The sequence below is a fragment of the Mustelus asterias genome, unplaced genomic scaffold, assembly GCF_964213995.1.
Source record: "Mustelus asterias unplaced genomic scaffold, sMusAst1.hap1.1 HAP1_SCAFFOLD_366, whole genome shotgun sequence".
NCBI lineage: Eukaryota > Metazoa > Chordata > Chondrichthyes > Carcharhiniformes > Triakidae > Mustelus > Mustelus asterias.
In genome coordinates, this window is record NW_027590324.1 from 261,339 (window position 1) to 286,783 (window position 25,445).

General features: G+C 44.7%; 1 protein-coding gene across 1 annotated transcript in view; it reads left to right on the top strand.

Moving 5' to 3' along the window:
• LOC144486490 (NACHT, LRR and PYD domains-containing protein 3-like) overlaps nt 1-25,445 on the top strand; it is an 81,037-nt gene that overhangs the window by 40,722 nt on the left and 14,870 nt on the right. The window contains exons 6-10 of the mRNA XM_078204534.1: nt 2,861-4,598; nt 7,923-8,009; nt 14,985-15,155; nt 19,324-19,494; nt 23,017-23,184. Coding sequence (XP_078060660.1) covers nt 2,861-4,598; nt 7,923-8,009; nt 14,985-15,155; nt 19,324-19,494; nt 23,017-23,184 — 2,335 coding nt within the window. The remainder of the gene's footprint in view (nt 1-2,860; nt 4,599-7,922; nt 8,010-14,984; nt 15,156-19,323; nt 19,495-23,016; nt 23,185-25,445) is intronic.

A 25,445-nucleotide genomic window follows, 5' to 3' on the forward strand; every position in this document is an offset into this window, starting at 1 on the left:
TTCTGCACTGTAGGGTTTCTATTTCTATGAAATAAGGGAATAGATTCAGACAGGAGTCATCATTATTCTTTCTACAAAAACTGCAATTATCCTCAAAGCTAAAGGTAAATTCTGAAGAAATTATAAACAATGCCTTTCTGGTTTAATAGTCAATCTCTCTAAGCCATAGATAGTCTTTGAAGTTAAACCAAAGTGTAAATAATTATAGTTTTTGTCCCATCATCACCACTCTCCCGCCAAAACAAAGCAGGTGCTTCAAAAACTCCTGTATCATTTTATCACAATTATCCTCTCCTGACTCAACCTATTTCAACATACAACTGCATGCATTTACCAAGAAACTTTAACCAGCTAATGGAACCAAATCACAGAGAGTTAACCAGCACAATTCAATGCCACAGACAGGAGGCACAGATTCGCTGGCAAGAAAAATCACACGGACCTGTCACACAACACAGAAACTTACTCAAACACAAGTTTCCTTATCAAAGCATATTGTGTTTTAAATGTGCATTCAGAATGCTGTGATTCAAAGCCTTTTCCCAGATGGTTAGGTAGCTTATCCATACAGGCGTAATCTGTTTTATCTATGACCTGAGCCTCCCACCAATTTACAGCAGTGGATCGGTATGAACCTACCCTTGCATTTGCCTCTTGCCAATTTGTTTACAACATTTCCAGGTGATGTGTAGGGACATAGTTCCTTCCCCTCCCAGTTCTGTAACATCGCGCAATCACTTGCTCACTTATTTGTTTTGGTGCAAATGGTCCCTTGGGTTTCTTTGCGGTCGATGTGAGGGTCGTGATCATGGGTGCAAGTGGATCTGATGGTTTCACCAAATGCACACCATATCTCCGTCCCTGTCGCTGTCTTCATCCAGATCTATGTTCCCAAATGTGCAAAACAACCCACCATAGGCGACAGAAGCAAATTCAATTTATCACTGATTCCATCCACCCCATGGTTCTTAAAACTGCACATCATACCATTTGAGCTGAGAATAGAGACGCCAATTTATCACTCTCTATGTCAGTCTCTATCTCCTTCTGACGCGTTGTGTTGTTAGACAATTTTTGATTGTGTTCTAGGTTTCACTTCACAGTTGCCTCGAATTTACTATATTTCTGCACTATCTCCCCAAATTCTTGTTAGCTGCATCCCTCTCTATCACAACTCTCTTTCTCATTATCGTCCTTCTCACAGTGTGTATGAAAGTGACTCACCCGTGACACTTGCATATCATTATATTGTTCAACTTCTAAGGCCACATGTCAGTTTCAAGTTTTGCTTCACTAAACTTCTGTTTTAACCTTGCATTTTCCAGCTGCTCCCCCTATGCTACCTCACAGGCGAGGGACACGGGTTCTTTTCCTGGTTTGGGTTACTGTCTATGTGGAGTTTGCACGTTCTCCCTGCGCCTGCATGGTTTTCCTCTGGGTGCTCCGTTTCTCTCCCACAGCCCGAAAGACATGCTGTTCGGTTCCTTGACTTCAAGAAGGCAGCTCATCGCCACAATCGCAAAGGAAAAAGGCGACAGGCAATATATGCTACCCTAGCCAGTGACATCCGGATCCAGTAAATGATTTAAAAAAACCTCTCCAATGGATCCTCTCACACAAACTGTCTTGCACAATTTCTGTCACAGTACACTCTCTCTCACACACACACGCTGTCCCACATACACAGTTATACACATGTTCTCACATACACATTCTCATACTCACTGTCACTCACTTGCGCACACACTCTCACACTCTATCCCTCAGAGACTCTCACACATGCACTCATACACCCATTCTCAGACTCATCGTCACTCAGTCACACACAGATCCTCTGTCACATAATCTCTCGCATGGTCTCCCTCTCACATATTTCTCACATACTCTCATAATCTCTTTCTTATGTACACCCACAACACCCTCATTCTTCCTCTCTTCCATACACGCTGTGTGTTTCTCAAACACACATCGATAACTGTTTTGCTCTCACATTTTCTCTCTTTATCTTACATATATCGACATTCTCACTCTCACCTACTCAGTCTCACAATATTATCCTCTCGCCTTTTCTCACTCACACTATCTCCCTCTTCATCGCTTCCTCTGTCATTCTCCCTAACATAGTCTCACAACCTTTATCCCTCAACCTTTCCTCTGTTATTATCGCATTCTAACACCCACAGTCTCAGGGAATTTTTCACTCTCATGTTCCCTCCCACACACTCTCTGTCAGTTGTTCTCCTTCTCTGTCACTCTCTCACAATCTCACACACTCTGCTTCTGTCTTTCTCCATCTCTCTCTCTCTCTCTCTGTGCACTCACTCACACATATGTATGCACACGCCAAACACCCCACTCACGTGCCGTAATTGTTCCTCAGGATTCTCGCCCTTTCTCTGCCCTGACCTGAACCCAGCTATTCGCTGTCGTGATACGAGCTCTGTAAGATTCAAATTGAAATAGAAAAGTGGAGTTTTCAACACTTTGCCGCTTGTCCAATCACAGCCTCCTTTCTCCCCATATTTTCTTTATTTGTGGTCTAATTCTGTTGCATGACAAATGACTTAAAAAGAGAAAATTGCGGAGAAACTCTGCAGATCTGCAGAGGCAGAAAGGGAGACCGGTGTTTGGATCAGATTTGACTTCTGCAGAGCTGAGCTGTCCAGCCATATTTATTAGGCTGAATACAAACAGTTCAGTGGCTGAATTTGGCCCATGGGCCATTAGTTGTAAAAGCTAATTGTACAAAAATCTATGTTGAAACTGAACTAATGCCTGCAATATTTAATGGATTGGTCAATTTTACCAGGATGTTTGTAAAATGCCAATAGAACTAACTTTCTCTCCGTTTTTATTGAAGATCTCCAACAGAAACACAAGGAGACACTCCGGGTACAAACTGAAACACTGAGAGTGAACACTATCCTCATAAAGGAGAAGATTAAGATTTTCCAGCTGGTTGATCGATACGCTGAGCTAACGGTTATTTCTACTGTTCGAGATCGGACACTTGTCGAACATGAACTGCTCGCAAGAGGCCGAGACCATGAAGAGTGGAGAGAGAAACATCTCCGGAAAGAACTGGAAAAAATCCGAACTGATCAACTGTTTCAGAGCAGCTTTTCCCAGAGAAAATTCAAATCTGGGAATTCAGCAGCAGTGAGCGGAGTGCCGGGAATTGGAAAAACAACAATGGTACAAAAGATTATTTATGACTGGGCCACTGGGAAAATATACCCACACTTTCAATTTGTTTTCAGTTTTAAATTCCGGGATTTGAACACTATTAACTGTAGAATAAACCTGAGGAATCTGATATTGGATCAGTATCCCTACTTTGGAAATATTCTGGGAGAGCTCTGGAAGAACCCAGAGGGATTGCTGTTTATATTCGATGGTTTGGATGAATTCAAGGACAGGATTGATTTTGCCGACAATCGGAGAAATACAGAACCTCAGTACATGTGCACAGATCCCGAATGCTGGTGTGAAGTGTCTGACATTGTGTACAGTTTAATACAGCACAAGCTGCTCCCAGGATGTTCAGTGTTAGTGACCAGCCGCCCCACTGCATTACATTTATTGGAAAAGGCTGAGATCAGTGTCTGGGCTGAAATCCTGGGATTTGTTGGTGATGAATGGAAGGAATATTTCAACAAGTTTTTTGACGATCAGACGGTGGCAGCAGCTGTTTTCAAACACGTGGAGGAGAACGAGATCCTGTACACCATGTGCTACAACCCTTCCTACTGCTGGATCCTCGGTCTGTCACTGGGTCCCTTCTTTACACAAAGAGCCAGGAAACAGCAGCAAGTTCCCAAGACCATCACCCAACTATATTCCTACTATATTTACAACATTCTGAAAAACCATGGCCGAGAGATTGAAAACCCCCGTGATGTGTTACTGAAGCTTGGTGAGATGGCCTACACAGGAATCTCCATGAAGAAGATTGTGTTTAGAGATGCAGATTTGATTGAGTACAATCTACAACCTTCCCAGTTCCTGTCTGGGTTCCTGATGGAACTTTTGGAGAGAGATGTTTCTGCCCAGAGTGTGGTTTACACATTCCCACACCTCACCATCCAAGAGTTTGTAGCTGCACTCACACAATTCCTGACTCCAGATCCCGGAGAGATCGGGAAACTCCTCCGTGAAGCCCACAGCGAGGAAGATGGGCGATTTGAGACATTTCTCCGTTTTGTTGCTGGTCTCTCCTCCCCACAGTCAGCTCGACCCCTGCAGGAGTTTCTGGGTCTATTTCTTCATCAAACAACCTGCCGAGTGATTGACTGGGTGAAGGAGAAGGTTGAAGGGCAGATTGGAGACACAAAAACTGAAACTGGGAAGAGGATGCTCCTGAACACATTCCACTACCTGTTTGAGTCTCAGAATAAAGCACTGGCTCGGAACACAGTGGGATCTGTGGAAACACTTTCATTTAGCAGATTGCGACTGACCCCGATTGACTGTGCGGTCCTGTCTCATGTCATTGGACTCTGTGATACAATAAAACACCTCGATCTATGGCAATGCTACATTCAGTGTGAAGGGCTCCGGCGGCTGGGATCCGTTCTGCACAAGTGTCAGGAGTTGAGGTAACTGTTTGGTCTCATAGCGGATATTTTCATTGTCGAGAAGCCATTTCCTTTGTTCTCATAAAACAGAGGCATGTTCATTTGAGGAAGTCGAGAAACAATGTCCAATGGTCACAAAGTGTGGGAGACTGGTGAAAAGTAATAATGCTCATTTGAGAGCAGATGCAGATATGATGGGCCGATTGGCCTCCTTCTGAACCTGTAATAAATCTATGATTCTCTGATAAAACTACATCATTTCAAGAAGGCAGATTCTCGTGGAATAGGCGTGGATAATAAATGTTGGCATAACCAGCGATGCCCACGTTCCTTGAATGAAGAAAAACATTATTGGGATGAATTTTAAATAATTATTGCTGTAAAGGCCTCCCTCCAAAATGTGAAAAAGGATCTTTCCCTCTCCCAACAGAAACCATCTGATTCTGTACGATGCTATACAGAAATTAGTTTCTCTTGTTCGGTACAGCTTACAGTTTGTGTTTAATTATGATCAGGATTATTTTACTGCGCTCTACCTGTGTTATGTATTACAGTCGGTGTGTGTTATATTGGGACAATGTCCCTTTATCAGTCACGTGATCACTGGTGACATCATCAGTTCGGGTTGCTTTCTGAATGCCTGCATTGCGCTGCCTCTACTGGCAGCCTCTGTGAACTCCGTCTTGCTTCTTGGATTAACTGGTTGTAACTGAAACTCAGTGCTTCTATCATTCATTGTGGGCCTCTGAATAGAAGCAACCATTTCTTTTAAACCTTCATAACTCTTACAACGTCGTAAACCTTAAATTAAAATGTAGGGACAGTTGAAACTGAAACCAAAAACCCGCAGGCAGGCAGCTTTGTTTAACATGAAGTGAAATTAAAGTTTTGGCCCTTTCTGAGCTCACAAGCACAGAAACACAAATTAAACTTAAACTCATGAATTACTGTGTAATGCCCACAAACATAAATTATTACATAACAGTGAAGCCCAAGATGCTGTTTTCTTTATTAATTGCTACCTACACTTGTCCTGCTAACAGCAATGATCGGTGCACATATGTGTTCAGTCCCTCTGCTCCTGCAATCCGTTAACAATTCGACCGATTATTTTATATTGCTTCCTCATGTGCATGTTACCAGAAAGTATCACCTCACCCGTCTCTGCATTGAACTTAATCTGCCACCTGTCCGTACACTCCACCATGGTCTGTTTTTCAGTCCCAAGCTCTTCTCACAGTTTACAATGCCTCAAACTTTGAAATTTTCCTCGAGACTGCAAACCATAGAAACCCTACAGTGCAGGAAGAGGCCATTCGGCCCATCGAGTCTGCACCGACCACAATCCCACCTCAGGCCCTACCCCCATATCCCTACATATTTTACCCTCTAATCCCTCACATCTCAGGACACTAAGGAGCAATTTTAGCATGGCCAATCAACCTAACCCGCACATCTTAGGACTGTGGGAGGAAACTGGAGTACCCGGAGGAAACCCACGCAGACACGAGGAGAATGTGCAATCTCCGCACAGACAGTGACCCGAGTCGGGAATCGAACCCAGGTCCCTGGAACTGTGAAGCAGCAGTGCTAACCACTGTGCTACCGTGCTGCCCATTTCTCATTTCCATTGACTTCAGTTTTTCTCTGGCTCCTTTTTGCCACATGTAGCCATATGCTGCCTTGATGTCAAGGGCAGACACTCTCCCCTCTCATCTTGAGTTCAGCTCTGTTGTCCGTGTTTGCATCAAGGCTGTAATGAGGTAGGGGGCTGAGTGACCCTGAGTAAACACAAGCTTCAAGTCAGATAGCAGGTCATTGCTAATTAAGTGTCACTTGTTAGTCTCGTTAGCCTTCCATTACTCTGCTGATGATCGAGAGTAGACTGATGGGGTGGTAAATGGACAGATTGGATTTGTTCTCTCCTTTTTGTTTACGGTCATATCTGGACAATTTCCCACTATTTTGGGTAAACATCAGTGTTGTAGCTCAACTGGAACAGCTTGGCGAGGAACAGAGCAACTTCTGGAGCAGTAATCTTCAGTACAGTTACTGGAATATTGTCATGTGGAGTGAATGGAATGAGCTGATGTCTGTGATGTTGGGGCCCTCTGGATGGTTCAGCCACTGAAGTTAGTCACTAATATTTGAACCATATCTTTTGCACTGATGTGCGAGTCTCCTCCGTCATGAGGATGGGATATTTGTGGAGCCTCCTCCTTCTGTTGTTTCATCGTCCACTATCATTCACAGCTAAATGTGGCAGGACTGCAGAACTTGCATCTGAGCCGAGGAAACCAGAATTCCCTGAATGAGGAAACCTGCTGCTGGAAAATCTCCAGTCAAACCGTCAGTGATATGAAACAGGGTTTTCGGATAATCCTTTTCCTATGTGAGGATCTACCGGGAAGAGGGAACTCCCGGTATTTCCCGGAGATAGAACACGAGCCATACCTGCAGAAAATGTAGAGCCTGTTTACTGTGGAATGTAGCGGGAGACACCCCTCCCCTATAAACTCATCAAACAGAAATATTTCAGCTTTCTAATGGGAGAATAATCTTTCCTGGTTGTATCAAATCTAGGGGATGGATCTTAAAGCAGTTTCACACTTTAACTCACCCTGAGATATTACACAGATGTTACAATGTCAATAGTTAAGAAGTACAGGGAATCCCGAGGGATCCACTCTCACAACTTTATCATTCAACCCTCAGTAAAATGTACAATTCTCATAAAATCCTGGATTTATGTAACAGCAGAAATTATTTGAATTTTTGGAAACTTAGCAGGGTCAGTGAGATTCAGGAGGGTAATTCTGATGATCAGGACATGAGACCAGAATGTGGGATATGTTTAAAAATGACTTGCTTGTTCACAGGATGTGGGCATCACCTCCTCTGGGGGCCATTAGCAGTGGGAAATAAATGCTGGTCTAGCCAGCGACACCCATATCCCATGGACAATTAAACAAAATATACATTTTGGGAGGTGTAAAAGTGGTTTCCCCCAGTAGGCAAACCAGTGGGAGTTAATTGTTCAATTGTTTCAATGCTGACTATTGCCTTTTCCATTCAACAGAAAGGATTTGATATTATTTGATTTATTATTGTCACCTTTATTACTGCCAAAGCATAACGTACATAGGGAAGGAAAGGAAAGAGTCCAGAATGTAGTGTTACAGTCACAGCTGGGGTGTAGAGAAAGATCAACTTGGATGAGATATAATATCGTAACTTGAATCAGTTCACTACTCGTGCTAAGTTTCTGACACAAAAATAGATCCAGCTATTTTTCCTGCTGAACATTAATCTGAATTTAATGTGTTTCTCACTTTCTCCATTTAGTCTGTGTTCCAGTGAAGTGGGAGATTCAGGAGTGAAACTATTGTCTGTGGCTCTGAGGAATCCAGAATGTAAAATACAGAAACTGGAGTAAGTATCAAACTGTGTGAGATTGTGTTAATAATCAGTGGATGTCTGACACTGTAAATTATTATCGGTGTCAGTAATCGTGTCATTAATAACCATTCCACGTCATTCCCGTCAGTATTCGTGTTAAACACCACGGATTCACTCTGATTCCTGAAATCTTTCTCTCTCTGATCTCCAGTTTGGAGAGTAACAGCCTCAGATATTCTCTCCTCTGCTCTCAGTACAAACCAGTCAGTGATGTGTCTGAACCTGAGTTACAATAAACTGCGAGATTCAGGAGTGAAAGAATTATCTAATCATTTATAATTATTTTCAAAACCATTCATGAGAATAAAAAAGATGGACAAAACAATTAAATGTTTATAGAATTACCAGATATGGCTGGTCACATGTTGAATTTAGTTTAATTTGTCATTCAGATTATAGATGTTTATGTCTGTCGGCTTCTCAGTTTGATTAAACATAGAAAACTGCAGTATATCGGTAAGGCAGATTACAAACTCCATTGAATTCAGATGAGTTTTATGCCGAGGGATCCACTCTCAAATTTACGTTAAACGGAGCTTAAGGAGCATCTGAAAAGAGAATGCAGAGATGGAGATGGGGAGGGTTATGAAGAGAATTCCAGAGCTTACAACCCAGCAGTTCAAGGCACAGCTCAGCTGGCAATGGCAATAATCACAGTGCAGAATAGTCTGAATGATGTCCCTATCAATAATGGACATTGTTTTTAAGAACACAAATAATGATACTAAATATACCATTGCTGTCAGTATTTATGTTATTAAAAACACTGTCCGCTATTAGTAGACACAAAATAAGCTTGGCAGCAAAGTTGCAGACCATGAAATAAAAGAGACAAAGGCAGCCTGGATATGAAGTTATCTGAGTGACAGGAAACAGGCAGGAGAGGTGAACTGTACCTTTTCATTTATAGGAAGCTGACAGTGGCTTTCCCCAGCAACCAGTACTGTGTTACTACGACTAATTTTCTTTACATGTACTACCAAATGAGACTTGGGTTTATCTAAAGATGAGATGTGAAGCTCCAGCACATGGCCACCAGACCACAGAGCGGACGCAGCATATGATAGACTGAGCTCAATCACACCAAAACCAATGGATCAGATCAGAGATCTGCTGTCTTGCCATATCCAGTCATAAGTAGTGTTAGACATGCCACAAAATGTTGGACATGCCGGTTACATTAGGCGACAAGGTGGCACAGTGGTTCGCACTGCTGCCTCACAGCGCCAGGGACCAGGGTTCAATTCCGGCCTTGGGTGACTTTATGTGTAGAGTTTGCACGTTCTCCCAGTGTCTGTGTGGGTTTCCTCTGGGTACTCCAATTTTCTCCCACAGTCCAAAGATGAGCAGGTTCGGTTAATTGGCTATACTAAGTTGTCCCTAGGTGTCTCAGGGTGTGTAGGTTACGGGGATTAGTGGGCCATATATGTGGAGTTACAGAGATATGCCTGGATATGATATTCTTTCAAGGAATTGGTGAAGACTCGATGGGCCAAAGGGCCTCCTTCTACACTGTGGGAATTCTATGATTCTATAAACATGCCACAAGAATTCCATCATTACTGATGAGGGAACCCAGAGCATCAGTGCCATCTTCAGCCAGAAGTGCTGAGTAGAATGATTAATCTCGGCCTCCTCCTGAGGTCCCCAACATTACAGATGACAATTTGATTCACTGCATGTGAGGTAAAGAAATGACTGAAGGCGCTGCGTACTGCAAACTCTGTCAGCCTGGCAGTACCCAGCAATTGTACTGAAGAATTGTTCTCCATAACTAGCCGTTCCCCTGGCCAAGCTGTTCCAGTACAGCTACAACATTGGATCTACCGGACAATGTGGAAAAAAACAGGGCAAATCCAATCTGATGAATTGCTGCTCCATCAGTCTGCTCTTGATCATCAGAAAAGTGTCATCCTTCCAGTGCCTCATGAACATCACTGCAGGAGTTCCTGAGGGTGATGTCCAAATCCCAACCACCTTCAATTGCTTTATCAATGACCTCCCTTCCATTATAATGTCAGAAGTGAGGATGCTCACTAATGATTGCACAATGCTCAGTACTGTTCACAATTCCTCAGAGACTGAAGCAGTCCATGTCTATAAACAGCAAGACCTGAACAAAACAGAAAATGCTGGAATGGCTCAGCATGTCTGACAGCTTCTGTGGAGAGAGAACAGCTAACCCTTCGAATCTGGATGACTTTTCGATAGAGCTAGCGTCTTAAGGTCTGAAGAACGTTCAGGCTTAACCTGATAAATGGCAAGTAATGTTTCACTGCACAAATGCCAGGCAAGGACCATCTCCAACAGACGGGAATCTAACCATATTCCCTTTACATTGAATGGCCGCACCATCGCTGAATCCTCGACCATCAACATCCTGAGTGGTGGGAGTGCACTGGGACCATTGAACAGACACTGAACTGTAAACACTATGGCTCCAAGTGTAGATCACAGTCTGGGAATTCGGAGATGAGGAACTCGCCTCCTGTCTCCCAAATTTTTCCCACCATCTCCAAGGCACAAGTCAGCAGTGTGATGGAATCCGCTCATCTTGCTGGATTGACTGCAGCTTCAAAAACACTGAAGAAGCTCATCCATGGAAAAGGAGCCCACTGGATCAGCTGGCCATTCACCAAACTAAACATTGACTGTCTCTACCACTGACGCACAGTGGCAGTATTTTACCACATACAAGATGGAATGTAGCAGCTCACCAAGGTTCCTGAGCCAGCATCATCCAAACAGGCATTATCCATCGCCGAGATGGCCAAGGATATCAGAAGGATGGAACACCAACCAGCTTCAGATTTCTTTCCAAACCACACACCATTCTGACTTGGAATATATTGCTTTTCCATCACTGATGCGGGATCATAATCCCGGATGTCCCTTCCTCGTGGTGTTCTACCAGATGCTCTGCAGAATTTAAGAAGATGGCTCACCACCTCCTTCTCAAGGGCAATTGGAGATGGGCTGCAAGTGTTTGCATTGCCAGTGATACCATCATCCCTTGAAAGAATTCATAAAGACAAGCGCTACCCACTGTAGGGATGGGGAATTGTGCCTGTGTGTAACCCAAACTCAGTCACAGAAGAGAGAAAAAACAGCTGCAACAGGACAAATAGTGTGACCATTGCACAGGCCAGAGGAATTCTAAAGATGGATCTGGTGGAACTATTCAATATACTCAGAGAGGGTCTCAAATGCCCTGGTGTTGTGCTGTGTGCGATACAACCTGGAGTTAGATTGGTGAAGCTTTGAAGAAAGTGTGATGCAATACAATGTTGACCAGATGCTTCATGATGAGGAACCCCATGGACCACAGGCCAGGGATATGGGATATGTGTCAGGGAGGATGGAGATTCAGTAATGCAGACATGTTTTCCAAGAACCTAAACTCACACAGCCATTCAGTGTAATAAATCTTCACCATCTCCAGCACTGTTGCTGTTTCTGTGAATGTTTTACAATTTCCCTGGAGCCGTCACTACATGAAACAAAGGTATTGGAATTGTATTGACCTCATTCAGTGCTGTATTTCCCATCTCACATTCCCAGTGAACTGTTAAAGACCCAGTAATATGGTGAGGGATTTTTTTTAGTGGTGCTCCATCTCTGAATTTACTGAAAATACATACATAACAAAGTGACAGTAATTACAAAGTATAACCCTGTGAAGCCCAAGGAAGCAACCCCACCATGACAACCACACCCATCTCTGCACTTTCCGCTGAGCTGCAGGAAGCATTTTTACCTCTCTCTTCTGAGAATTTCGATGACTGTGGCCTTTGTCCTCGGATTTCCTGAGTCCTGGAAGGATCCGGCCAACTGCTGGTCCTCTGCACAGATGCTGGAGTTGTCTCTGTCATCATAGCTTCGTGAGGTGCTTGTGTCACAGTCGGAGCAGAAGATGACCCACTGCCCACACCAGGGGCATCCTGAGAGGAGCCACCAGATGCTGCAGGCAGCCGCTGCTCTATCCATTCAGGGCAAACTAGACCCTCCCTGCTCAGCTGGGGAGGTCCTGACAGTGACTCCAGCCACATTTTCCCACCCCTCCCGAAGCCCGTGTTCCACAGAGCTCATGGAGGTGGTGAGAACATACATAGAACATAGAACATAGAACATTACAGCGCAGAACAGGCCCTTCGGCCCACGATGTTGCACCGACCAGTTAAAAAAAAACTGTGACCCTCCAACCTAAACCAATTTCTTTTCGTCCATGAACCTATCTACGGATCTCTTAAACGCCCCCAAACTAGGCGCATTTACTACTGATGCTGGCAGGGCATTCCAATCCCTCGCCACCATACAGGTTCATGTGTATTTCCTGTGGGTGAGAGGCTGGATGTGACTCTCCATGAAGGTCACCAATCTCTCTCTGGAGGATGCTATTTGTGCTCATACCTGAGACATGGTAACACTGCTGGCCTGGACTGACTCCTCCATCCTTTGTGTATGGATACACACAGCCTTTGGAAACTCCACCGAATGTTAAAATATCTTAAGCTGCAGCTCCAGTATCTGCTGCATTGTTAAAGACTCCAGTCACATTTCATCTTCCTGAAGCTGACAATGACCTGTCCTCTCGAGAGTGTGAGTGAACACAGCTATTCCTGCCTCCATCAGCTGCTCGGGTTTGTGTGTGCTGTCCTGTGCTGCCAGATTGTAACCCCTTTGCTAATCGTGTGAGACAGTATCTGCTCTGGTGGAGGTTATGGGGAATAATGTGACAGAAACATTACAGAAACTCTGTGAAACCCTCCTCTTCTTCCGAGGTAGACACTTGTCTCCCTCTCGCAGCAGCTGTTGATTTGTGAGAGAGTGAAGAATGTTAGAGGGTAATGCACATTCCAACATGTCCTGCAGACTGTCTCTAACCCAGAGCTCCATGTGACCAATGGAAGCACCAGGTTTTGGACTCAGCAGCAGAGCCTCTCCTGTGCCCATCCATTCACTCACTCACTCTCTCTGGATCCACAACCCATCTCACCATCAGCAATTGCCCACCCAGCCTCCAGGTCTCCCAGCTCCAGCACTGCATCTTCCATTGGCATAAGGATGACACAATCCAGACACTGTCACTCTTGGCTCCTTCTCTGATGCTGAGTGCCCTCTTCTACAAGCACATAAATTTCCATTGTTACTCACCCATCAAAGACACACACACGCCTATGGTGCTGCCAGACTGCCCATCATGGGACCACCAGGATGGGCACTCAGTGTTGGCAGTGTAGCAGTCATCTCTGACTGATCGGAACCCTTCACAGAGAGGCTGACATGTTCCTGAAGGTTGATGCTGCTGTCTGGGCATTGCCAGTGTCTGGGTGGAGATGTTCTTTCCCCAATTTCTCTTTCATCCTTCTTCACATATCAGCCTGTAAGTTTAACGCTCTCCTTGTCAGAACATATCAGGTTATTGATCCCTTTGCCTCACTGCAGCCACGTGCTGCCTGCTCTGGCCTTTGGCAGTTTCCATCCAGACTTGCTTGGGTTGATGTGACGGGTCTCCTCCTCCAGTCCTGAGGGAACAGAACCTCCCTCCAAACCGATACATCCTTGAGAATTTCCAGGGAAGTCTCCGCGAATTGGGTTTAATCTGCCGTCTGCCATTTCAGCCCTTTGTTCATTAACCAGGGCTCCCTCACTGCTCCCTTCAGAGCCTTTAAAATTGCTGCTGGTTGCCTTTAAATCTGGTGCCAGCATTGCCTGAATGGGGCCTTCCCTGCAGAGAGTGGTTAAGCTCTGGAATGCACAGGGTTTTGGGGGAAGGTGGGGGAATGACACTTAGTGAGTTGCTCATTTGGAGAGTCAGTGCAGATACAATGGGCCGAATGGCCTCCTTCTGCTCTGTAACAATTCTGTGATTCTACCTGTGCTGCCTGAGTGGACGGATTCCCCTAACCTGTCAGACATTAATGTGCCCGTTCTGGCAATGTGTGGAGTTGGTTAGTTCAGTTGGTTCATGTCTCGAGTGTGATGTAGAATGATGCTAATGTTGAGGCTTTGGTCCTCGTACCAGCTGTGGGGTTCATGGAGTCCCACCTCCTCCCATTGCCTCACGTTTACTAAGTTGTATCCCTGAAGCTACATGTAACAAATTGTCTCCCTCTATTGGAGAGAAATATTAATATTTTACTGAGGACTATGGCTACTAACACTGTCCACACTGCAACACCACCAAATTCCAGTTGAAATATCAATACGTTTCCAACCAATATCTTCACAGAATTCTTACGGAGCACAATGAGGCCATTTGGCCCATCGTATCTGCACCAGCTCACCAACTTAGCATTAGGAATCTGTGTCATTCTTTAGCCTTTTTCTCATATCCCGGTTCATTCTTTATATTCAAATAATCATCTAATTCCTTTTTGACTGCTTCGATGCAGCCGACCTCCACCACACTTCCCAGCTGTGAATTCCAGACCCGAACCACTGGCAGTGTGAGAAAGGTTTCTCTCACATCATCTTCAACCCCACCACACACTCCATTCCTGAGCCACTGACCATCCTATGTCCCTCCCTGTGAGTCAGAGTTAGGAGGTGGGAATCCTGTGCTCTTCCCTTTCACCATCATCCTTTTTGTCATTTAATCACTCTGGCACTTCCATTTTGTTCTTTCCTTGTCACCCGCCCATCCTCAGCTCCCTGTCACTTAAAACAATTTAATTCACTGCGATTTCCAATTTCTATGTTTCGCTAATTGAACTGAAACTAAATCTGTTTCTATCTTCACAGATATTGCCTGACCTGATGAGAGTTTCCAACATGTTTTATTCATATTTCAGATTTAGAGCGTCAATAAAATTTTGCCTTCTGTATCAACTGAAGTTGTGTTTCTTGAATGTCCCGCGCTGTACATTATTTTTGTTAATGACCTTATTCTTAAAAACACTGTGGATTTACCCTGATTCCTGTTATTTTTCTCTCTCTGATCTCCAGTCTCTGTGATAACACTCTGACCAATTCTTGTGCCGAGGACCTGGCCTCTGCTCTCAGTACAAACCGCTCACTGATAGATCTGAATCTGGGTGTCAATAAACTGGGAGATTCAGGAGTGAAACTGCTGTCTGTGGCTCTGAGGAATCCGGACTGTAAAATACAGAAACTGCAGTAAGTAGCAGACTGTGTGAGATTGTGTTTATAATAACTGAATATTCAACAATATAATTTCACCACTGGTATTTGTATAAAAAACACTGCCTATTACGATTGGTGTCAGTTATGTTTAAGGAAAATTACTTTTCCTCTGACTCCTGTTGCTTCTCTCTCTGATCCCTGAGCAATGGGATGTCAGTCCCACAAATCCTTATCTTGAGGGACTGGGGGAATCATGTTATGGTTCACCCTCTGAGGTCCTCTCCTCCTCCTCAGATGTGCACAGCTCTCCCCGGACACAGCATCCATTGATTTGTGAAAAGGGGGAGAGTGAGTGGATGACAGGAAATGGAGAACAGGCCATGGTGGTGGAGTCTCTCTGTTAGTAACAGATGTCAGTAAGTAGAGAGAGGTGAACTTACTTCCAATGATCAAGATGCAGAATCAGTTTGGGTTGAGATAAGAATTAACAAAGTTAAAAGATCACTTGTGGGAATCATTTATAGACCCCTAACAATATTCAGACTCTTCGACACAATACACAGGAATATTAATGGGGTCTTGTATAAACATTCTGCAATAATCACGGGTGATTTTAACATGTCTGCGTGGGTTTCCTCCGGGTGCTCCGGTGGGGGTAGGGCCTGGGTGGGATTGTGGTCGGTGCAGACTCGATGGGCCGAATGGCCTCCTTCTGCACTGTAGGGATTCTATGATTCTAACATTCATGTACAAAGAAGACCCAAAGAGCCATGCAGCACAGTAACAGGCCCTTCGGCCCACCAAGCCTGCGGCGACTCCTCATTCTTATTCAGACCCAGTACTTATTGCTCGTACGCGGTTTCTATTCCTTTGTTCATTTCCCGTTCATGTTTCTATCAAGATAAACCTTGAACATTGGGAACGTGCCTGCTTCCGTCAACTTCACTGGCTGTGCATTCGAGGCACCCACCACTCTCTATGTGAAAACGTTCCCGCACGTCTCCTCTCAACTTTCCCCCTCTTGCCTTCAAACTGTCCCGTCTTGTAGTTGACCTTTCCACCCTGGGGAAAAGACTCCAACTATCAACCATATATCTGCCTCTATCAGGTCACCCCTCAGCCTCCGTCTTTCCAGTGAAAACAATCCGAGTTTATTCAACTTCTCTTCATACCGTAACCAGACCAGGCAACATCCTTGTAAACCTTCTTTACATCTTCTCCAAAGCAGCCACATCCTTCTGGTTGTCTGACGATCAGCACTGCATGCAATATTCCATGTTGGGCCTAAGTAAGGTTTAATACAGTATTATACAGTAATTCTGTATGAGTACTTGCCAACTTTTATACTTGATGCCCTGGCCAATGAAGCAAGCATGCTGCATGCCTTGTTGACCAAGTTATCCACCTGTGTTGCCACTTTCAGGGATCAGTGGACAAGTACGCACAGATCCATCTGTATGTCGATGCTCCTGTTATTTTTTTCAGACAGGGAAGGCAGGGGGACGACCATGTGGAGTTGTATCAAATTATAGAAATAAACCTTTCCCCTTTGTTTTAGGAGACAATAACCAGGGGCATAGATTTAAGGTATTGGGGAGGAGTTTCAGAGGAGAATCGAAGATGGCACAGTGGTTAGCATTGCTGCCTCACAACGTCAGAGACCTTTGTTTAATTCTGGCCTCGGGTGACTGCCTGTGTGGAGCTTGCATGTTTCCCCCATGTGTGCGTGTTTCCGTCAGGTACTCTGGTTTCCTCCCACAGTCCAAAGATGTGTAGGTTAGGTGGATCGACCATGCTAAATTATCATTTCGTGTCCCAAGATATGTAGTTTCAGTGGATTTGCCGTGATAAATGTCCAGTGATAAGCAGTTGTGTGGGCCTGGCTTTTTCGGAGAGTCAGTGCAGAGTCGATGAGGCGATTGGGCACCTTCTGCAGAGTGGGGATTCTATGGTTCTGTGGAAAAGCTTTTTCACCCAGAGGGTGGTGGGAATCTGGATCTCACTGTCTGAAAGGGTGGTGGAGTCAGGAACACTCGCAACATTTAAGAAGCATTCAGACAAGCACTTTTATATTTGGTTTTGGCATTCATGAGCATGAGGTGTTTCACTCCAGGTATGAATCAAGTGACCCACGAGGATGCTTTTATCAAACACAGTTTATTTAAGAATGCAGTTAGAATATAACAACAAGAATTAACATAACCTTTCCCAATTGCAAGACTTAAACATGACACAGTATAACTCTTAACAGCTAGCTATCTCTGTTGTTCCAATATAAAGCAATACCCACAGACATACAGCCTTGTCCAACATTAGTTAGCACAAAAACAAGTATGCTCACGTGTTGCCGATTTCCAGCTTTTTAACACATCCAGACAGCCAACCGACAATTGTTTTCAGAGAAGGATGTAGCCTCCGAACAGTCCAACCGCGGAGAGGTAACCCCAGTCTCTGACAGCTTCCAACACAGCAACACTTAAACAGCAAAAACTCCAACTTCAGAGAGGGAAACAGCACTGCTGTTTGTCTTAACTTCAAGCAGCTTCTGAAAGCAGAATTGAAACGAGAATGTTCTGTGAAAAATAGCTGTCCCTCAGTCACATGACATAACCTGTCAATCACCCGCAATCAAGCTCTACTCTGCCATCCCAGGGGAAACACTGAAACAACAGAACACTGCATTAGTTCAGATTAAAATCAACATGATGTCAATTATACTGCTTCAGTAACAATAAAGGAAACCGGCTACAGACAGCACGGTGCCGACAACATAACCTGCATAGAAACATGATTAAAATAGAAACTAGAAGCAGGAGTTGGCCATTCGGCCCTTCGAGCCTGAGCTCCTTTTGCCTCATGCAACCATATAACCCACGCCTACTCAGGTCTCCAGTAATCTCCATCCCGATATACTTGGATTGATGTGGCAAATATTGTCCAGTCCTGAGAGAACAGAAATTTGCTTCAAACTCACGTAGCCTTGGGGAAGAGTACCAAGTGTTGCCAAGTGCATCATTGAATTGAGCTTAACCTTTCTCCTCCCATTCCAGCCCTGTGTTCTTAACCAGGTCTTCCTCACTGGTCTCTCCAGAGCTGCCGCCTATCAAAGTGCTGCCGGTGCCAGCATTGCCTGAACCGGGACTTCCCCTGCAGCGAGTGGTTAAGGGCTGGAGTTCACTGTCTGGGACTGTGGTGGAGACACGTTCAGTTGAAAATTTCCAAAGGGAATTGGATTATGATCTGAAAAGGAAGATTGTGCAGGGTTACGGGGAGAATTTGGGGGAATGACACTTAGTAAATTGCTCATTCAGAGAGTCAGTGCAGAGAGCATGGGCCGAATGGTCTCCTTCTGCTCTGTAACAATTCTCTGATGCTATCTGAGAGATACCAATGGCCCTTTGTGGACACTGGCTAAATTGCCTAACCCTGTTTACACTGCAACATCACCAGCTTCCAGTGAAAATCTCCATACATTTCCAACCATTATCTTCACAGAATTATTGCGGAGCACCACGAGGCGAAATGTGTCTGCACCGGCTCACCAAACTAGGATTAGGAATTTGTCTCATTCTACTGCCTTCTCCTCGTATCTTTGCACATTGTTTCATTCGCATGTTCATCCACTGCCCTCTGTTATGCCTCGAATCAGCCTGCCTCCACCACACTTCCAGACTGTACATTCCAGACCTGTCCCACTGGCATCGTGAAAAAGGTTTCTCTCTCATCATCTCCAACCCCACCACACACTCCATTCCTGAGCCACTGACCATCCCATGTCCCTCCCTGTGATTCTCGGTAAGGACATGGGAATCCTGTGCTCTTCCCTTTCACCATCATCCTTTTTGTCATTTAATCACTCCGACACTTCCATTTTGTTCTTTCCTTGTCACCCGCCCATCCCCAGCTCCCTGCCACCTAAAACAATTTAATTCACTGCTACTCCCAAGTTTTAATTTTAGCTAATTGAACTGAAACTAAATCTGTTTCTCTCTTCACAGATACTGCCTATCCTGCTGAGATTTTCCACATATTTTATTCATATTTCAGATTTACAGAATCAATATAATTTTGCCTTCTGTATCAACTGAAGTTGTGTTTCTTGAATGTCCCGCACTGCCCATTATTATTGTCAATGATCTTATTCTTAAAAACACTGTGGATTTGCCCTGATTCCTGTTATTTTTCTCTCTCTGATCTCCAGTCTCCATGATAACGATCTCTCAGACCCTTGTGCCAAGGACCTGGCCTCTGCTCTCAGTACAAACCGCTCACTGATAGATCTGAATCTGAGTTTGAATAACCTGGGAGATTCAGGAGTGAAACTGCTGTCTGTGGCTCTGAGGAATCCGGACTGTAAAATACAGAAACTGCAGTAAGTAGCAGACTGTGTGAGATTGTGTTTATAATAACTGAATATTCAACAATATAATTTCACCACTGGTATTTATAAAAAACACTGCCCATTACTATTGGCGTCAGTTATGAATCAGGAAAACTGCTTTTCCTCTGACTCCTGTTGCTTCTCTCTCTGATCCCTGAGCAATGGGATGTCAGTCCCACAAATCCTTATGTCGAGGGTGTGGGGGAATAATGTTATGGTTCACCCTCTGAGGTCCTCTCCTCCTCCTCAGATGTGCACGGCTCTCCCGGGACACAGCATCCATTATTTGTGAAAAGGGGGAGAGTGAGTGGATGACAGTAAATGGAGGACAGGACATGGTGGTGGAGTCTCGCTGTTAGTAACAGATGTCAGTACAGTAGCGAGAGATGAACTTAGTTCCAATGATCAAGATGCAGAATCAGTTTGGATAGAGATCAGGTTTAACAAAGTTAAAAGTTCACTTGTGGGAATCATTGATAGGCTCCTAACAACAGTCACAATCTCCGACACAATACACAGGAAAAATAATGGGGCCTTGTAAAAACATATTGCAATAACCACAGGTCATTTTAATCTTCATATACAAAGAAAAACAAAGAACCGCACAGCACAGTATCAGGCCCTTCAGCCCACCAAGCCTGTGGCGCCTCCTAACACTTATTCAGACCCAGAACTTACTGCCAATTTGCGGTTTCTATTCCTCCGTTTGTCTCTTGTTCATGTGTCTACCAAGATGTACCTTGGACATTGGAAACGTGCCTGCTTCTACCACCTCCATTGGCAGTCCCTTCCAGGCACCCAGCACCCTCTGGGTGAAAACTTACCCCACACACCTCCCTCCAAACTTTGCTCCTCTCACCTTCAACCTGTGCCCTCTTGTAGTTGATCATTCCACCCTGGAGAAAAGTCTCTGACTATCCACCATATTGATGCTTCTCATAATTGTGGACACCTCCATCAGGTAACCCCTCAGCCTGCCCTTTTTGTCGTGAAACAATCTGTGTTTATACAATGTCTCCCCATCACCTAACAGTCCTTGACCAGGCAACATTCTGGTAAACCTTCCTTGCACCCTCTCCAAAGCATCCACATCATTCTGGTAATGTGGCGAACATAACTGCAAGCAATATTCAAATGTGGCCAACTAAAGTTTTATACAGCTTTGAAGTAACTTGCCAACTTTTATACTCGATGCCCCGGTCGATGAAGACGAGCATGCTATGTGCCTTCTTGACCACCTCATCCACCTGTGTTGCCACTTTCAGGGATCTGTAGACTTGTACACACAGATCCCGCTGTAGGTCAAGGCTCCTATGGCTTCTTCCATTTACTGTATAAATCGCTCAGATTGTCAAAAGTTGAATAGGAGATTCGTTCACAGAATGTATTCAAGCAATTTCTTGGAGAAGCATGTTCCAGTGCCAATCACACAACAAACTGTTTTAGACATGGTGATGTGCAAATGTGTGGCGTTTCCAACAAAAATAGATTCCTTTCATTTGCAAAACAGCAGCAGAAGTGTTCCAGCCGTTGCTAATTCAAGGACTGTATTAGATTAAGCGAAGATGTGGCACTGGGGTTGGCACTGCTGTCGCACAGCTTCAGATTCCCGGATTCATTCCAGCTTTGGACTACTGTCTGTGGAGTTTTCACGTTCTCCCCATATCTGTGTGGGTTTCCTTCGGCTGCTCCTGTTTCCTCCCATAGTCCAAAGAAAATGTGCAGGTTAGGTGGATTGGCCATGCTAAATTGCCCGTTAGTGTCCAAGATGTGTCGGTTTGGGGGATTAACAGAGTAAATATGTGGGGTTACGGGAAACCGGGCAACTGCAGATCTATTAGTCTGACATTGATGGTATGCAAATCCTATAGTAATCTGTAATAAAGGAAGTGATAACAGAACACTTCGAAATTAATGGCAGGATTAGACAGGGCCAACATGGGTTTATGAAAGGCTGGCATGGTGACACAGTGGTTAACATTGTTGCATTCCAGCCAGGGGCCCAGGTTCAATTCCAGCCTTGGGTGACTGTCTGTGTGGAGTTTCTACATTCTCCCCGTGTCTGCGTGTGTTTCCTCTGGGTGCTCCGGTTTCCTCCCACACTCCAAAGAGATGCATGGTAGCTGGATTGGCCATGGTAAAATTGCCCTCAGTGCCCCAAGGTATGTAGGTTAGGTGGATTAGCCCTAGTAAATTTGTGAGTTTATGGGGAGCGGACCTTGGTAAGTTACTCTGTCAGTGTGTCTCGATGGGCCGAATGACGATTCCTACACTAGGAATTCTATAGTTGCATGATTCACACACAAGAGGTTATTAAATAAAATTGGAGCACGTGGGATTGGGTGGAATATACCAGCATGGATTGAGAACTGATTAATGGACAGAAACAATGAGTTGGAATAAATGGGTTATTTTCGGGTTGACAGCCTCTAACTAGTGGAGTACGGCAGGGATCAGTGTTTGGGTCTCAGCTATTCAGAATCTATATCAATGATATGGATGTGGGGATCAAATATAATATTTCCAAATTTGCAATTAATCGAAAACTCGGTGGAAATTTGAATTTTGAGGAGGATGCAAAGATGTTTCAAGGGGATGGGGAGAGGCTCAGGGAGCGGCCAAAGGATTGCCAGCTGAACTACAAGGTGGAAAAATGTGAGGTTATCTAATTTTGTAGAAAAAACAGAAATTAAGATAATTCCAAGGATATTTTGATGTCCTTGTTGATGAGGCACTGAAAGCTAAGATGAGAGCAGTTCAGATAACAAATGGTATGTTAGCCATTATTCTAAGAGGATTTGAGTTGAGGGAAAAGATGTCTTCCTGCAATTATATGCAGCCTTGCTGAGACCAACCTGGAGTATTGTGTACAGTTTTGGTCTCTTGACTGAAGCAAAGATGTACTTGGCATGTAAAGAAGGGTCGCTTTCAAACCTACACTATTTTACGGGGTTCAATCGGCCAGATGTAGGAAGGATGTTTCCCCCTTGCTGGAGGGTCTGAAACCTGGGACACAGTCTGAGAATTAGGGGCAGTTATTTAGGCTGAGATGAGGAGTATTTGTTTCCCATTAGAATGCTGGTGAATCAAGGAATGCAGGGAATGCTGGAAATGGTGTTGAAGCCGAGGATCAGCCATGGTCACATTGAATGATGGAGTGGATTTGAAGGACAGAATGGATGACTCCTGCTCCTGTTTCTTAACGTTCTTATTGCAATAGGAATGGAAGGTAAGAGTAAGAAGGTTTTGCTGCAGCTTTACACGACCTTCATTAGATCACAACTGGAGTAATGTGTATAATGTTGAGCTCTTGACTTAAAACAGGATAGAATTGTATTAGAACCAGTTCAGAGAAAGTTCGCTCATAAGAACATAAGTATTTCCTCATTCTACAGAAATGCAAGTTGTGTTTTTGGAATGTCTGATACAATACATTATTATTGTTATTAACAGTATTATTTAAAACGCTGGGGATTGAGCCTGATTCCTGTTATTTCTCTCTCTGATCTCCAGTCTGTATGAGAACGCTCTCACAGATTCTTGTGCTCAGGATCTCGCCTCCGCTCTCTGTACAAAACAGTCACTGAGGATTCTGAACCTGGGAACAAACTCCTTCACAGACCAATCTGTCCCTGCTCTCCGCAACCTCATTCTGACCTGCAGGAATCTGGAATGGATCTCGTGAGTGTTTGTATGAATTTTTAGTGTAACAATTAAAATTTAAATGGATTTAAAGTATAAATGGGCCTGAACCTTCCAAGCATCAGCAATGTTAAGCTGATTGCTGGTATGCTTAAAAATTCTCCCAACCTGAAACTGCTGCATATTTCTCCCAGGATCCTCGGCATTGCGACCCTGGGAGCTCCATCAGAGCAGACAAGAGTCGGGGAAGAGAGAGCACGCACCCTATTTACAGCACAGTGACCCCGGGGAGCTCCATCAGAGCAGAGTCGGGGAAGAGAGAGCACACACCCTATTTACAGCACAGTAACCCCGGCGATCTCCATCAGAGCATAGTGGAGTCGCGGTAGAGCGAGCACACCTTATTTATAGCACAGTGACCCCGGGGAGCTCCATCAGAGCAGAGTGGAGTCGCGGTAGAGCGAGCACACCTTAATTACAGCACAGTGACCCCGGGGAGCTCCATCAGAGCAGAGTGGAGTCGCGGTAGAGCGAGCACACCTTAATTACAGCACAGTGACCCCGGGGAGCTCCATCAGAGCAGAGTGGAGTCGCGGTAGAGCGAGCCCACACCCTATTTACAGCACAGTGACCCCGGCGATCTCCATCAGGGCAGAGTGGAGTCGCGGTAGAGCGAGCACACCTTATTTACAGCACAGTGACCCCGGGGAGCTCCATTAGAGCAGAGTGGAGTCGCGGTAGAGCGAGCCCACACCCTATTTACAGCACAGTGACCCCGGCGATCTCCATCAGGGCAGAGTGGAGTCGCGGTAGAGCGAGCACACCTTAATTACAGCACAGTGACCCCGGGGAGCTCCATAAGTGTTAGTTGATTGTGGGAGTGAATGAGTTGATGTGTCGCTGGATGAATGGTTAGTCAGGGAGCTGGGGAGAGGTTCAAGGATTAGTTCTGGGTGTCGGGAGGGTGGTCGAGTTGTATTGTGTTGGGTTGGAGTGTTAATCAGCAGTTTGGATGGTGGCTGGGAGTTGATAATGTTGTTGGGTGTCTAGTTAGATTTGGTTGCGTATCTTTCAATATTCAATATATTTCTTCAAGGCATGGCTTGTAATAATATGTATATGCCAACACGTCCTTCAGCCGGTTCCATGTGACCAGTGATGGGCACACAAGCTCTGTGTTGCGGGTACCAGAGAGTCTCCTGTGCCCATCCATTCGACCGCACACTCTCAGCTCCACAACAAATATCACAATCAGCGATTTCCCACCCTGACTGCTGTTCGCCCAGTTCCAGCGCTGCAATATGTGGACGCTGTCACCATTTTCAGTTCATTTCCTGACCTTTCGTGCTCTCTTCGACAGGCACATTAAGTTCCATTGTTACTCTCCCATCAAAGACACAAGCCTATGCTGGTGACAACCTGACTGACCATCATGTCTACACAGGGAAAGCCTCTTGCCTGTGACCATCCCATTCTGAGAAGTTTAACAACACCAGGTTAAAGTCCAACAGGTTTATTTGGTAGCAAAAGCCACACAAGCTTTCGGAGCTCTAAGCCCCTTCTTCAGGTGAGTGGGAATTCTGTTCACAAACAGCTTATAAAGACACAGACTCAATTTACATGAATAATGATTGGAATGCGAATACTTACAACTAATCAAGTCTTTAAGAAACGAAACAATGTGAGTGGAGAGAGCATCAAGACAGGCTAAACAGATGTGTATTGTCTCCAGACAAGACAGCCAGTGAAACTCTGCAGGTCCACGCAGGTCTGCAGGTTTCACTGGCTGTCTTGTCTGGAGACAATACACATCTTTTTAGCCTGTCTTGATGCTCTCTCCACTCACATTGTTTCGTTTCTTAAAGAGTTGATTAGTTGTAAGTATTCGCATTCCAACCATTATTCATGTAAATTGAGTCTGTGTCTTTATAAGCTCTGTTTGTGAACAGAATTCCCACTCACCTGAAGAAGGGGCTTAGAGCTCCGAAAGCTTGTGTGGCTTTTGCTACCAAATAAACCTGTTGGACTTTAACCTGGTGTTGTTAAACTTCTTACTGTGTTTATCCCAGTCCAACGCCGGCATCTCCACATCATAACTAGAACTCTGCAGAGAGAGGCTGACATGTCTCTGACAGTCGATGCTGCAGTCTGGGCATTGCCTGTGTCTGTGTGGGGATGACCTTTCTACAATTTCACTTTCATTCTCATTCGATCCCATATGCCTCAGATTATATGCTATAAGATGGTTCACCACCTTGTCAGAACATAGCAAGTTACTATCCTTTTGCCTCACTGCAACC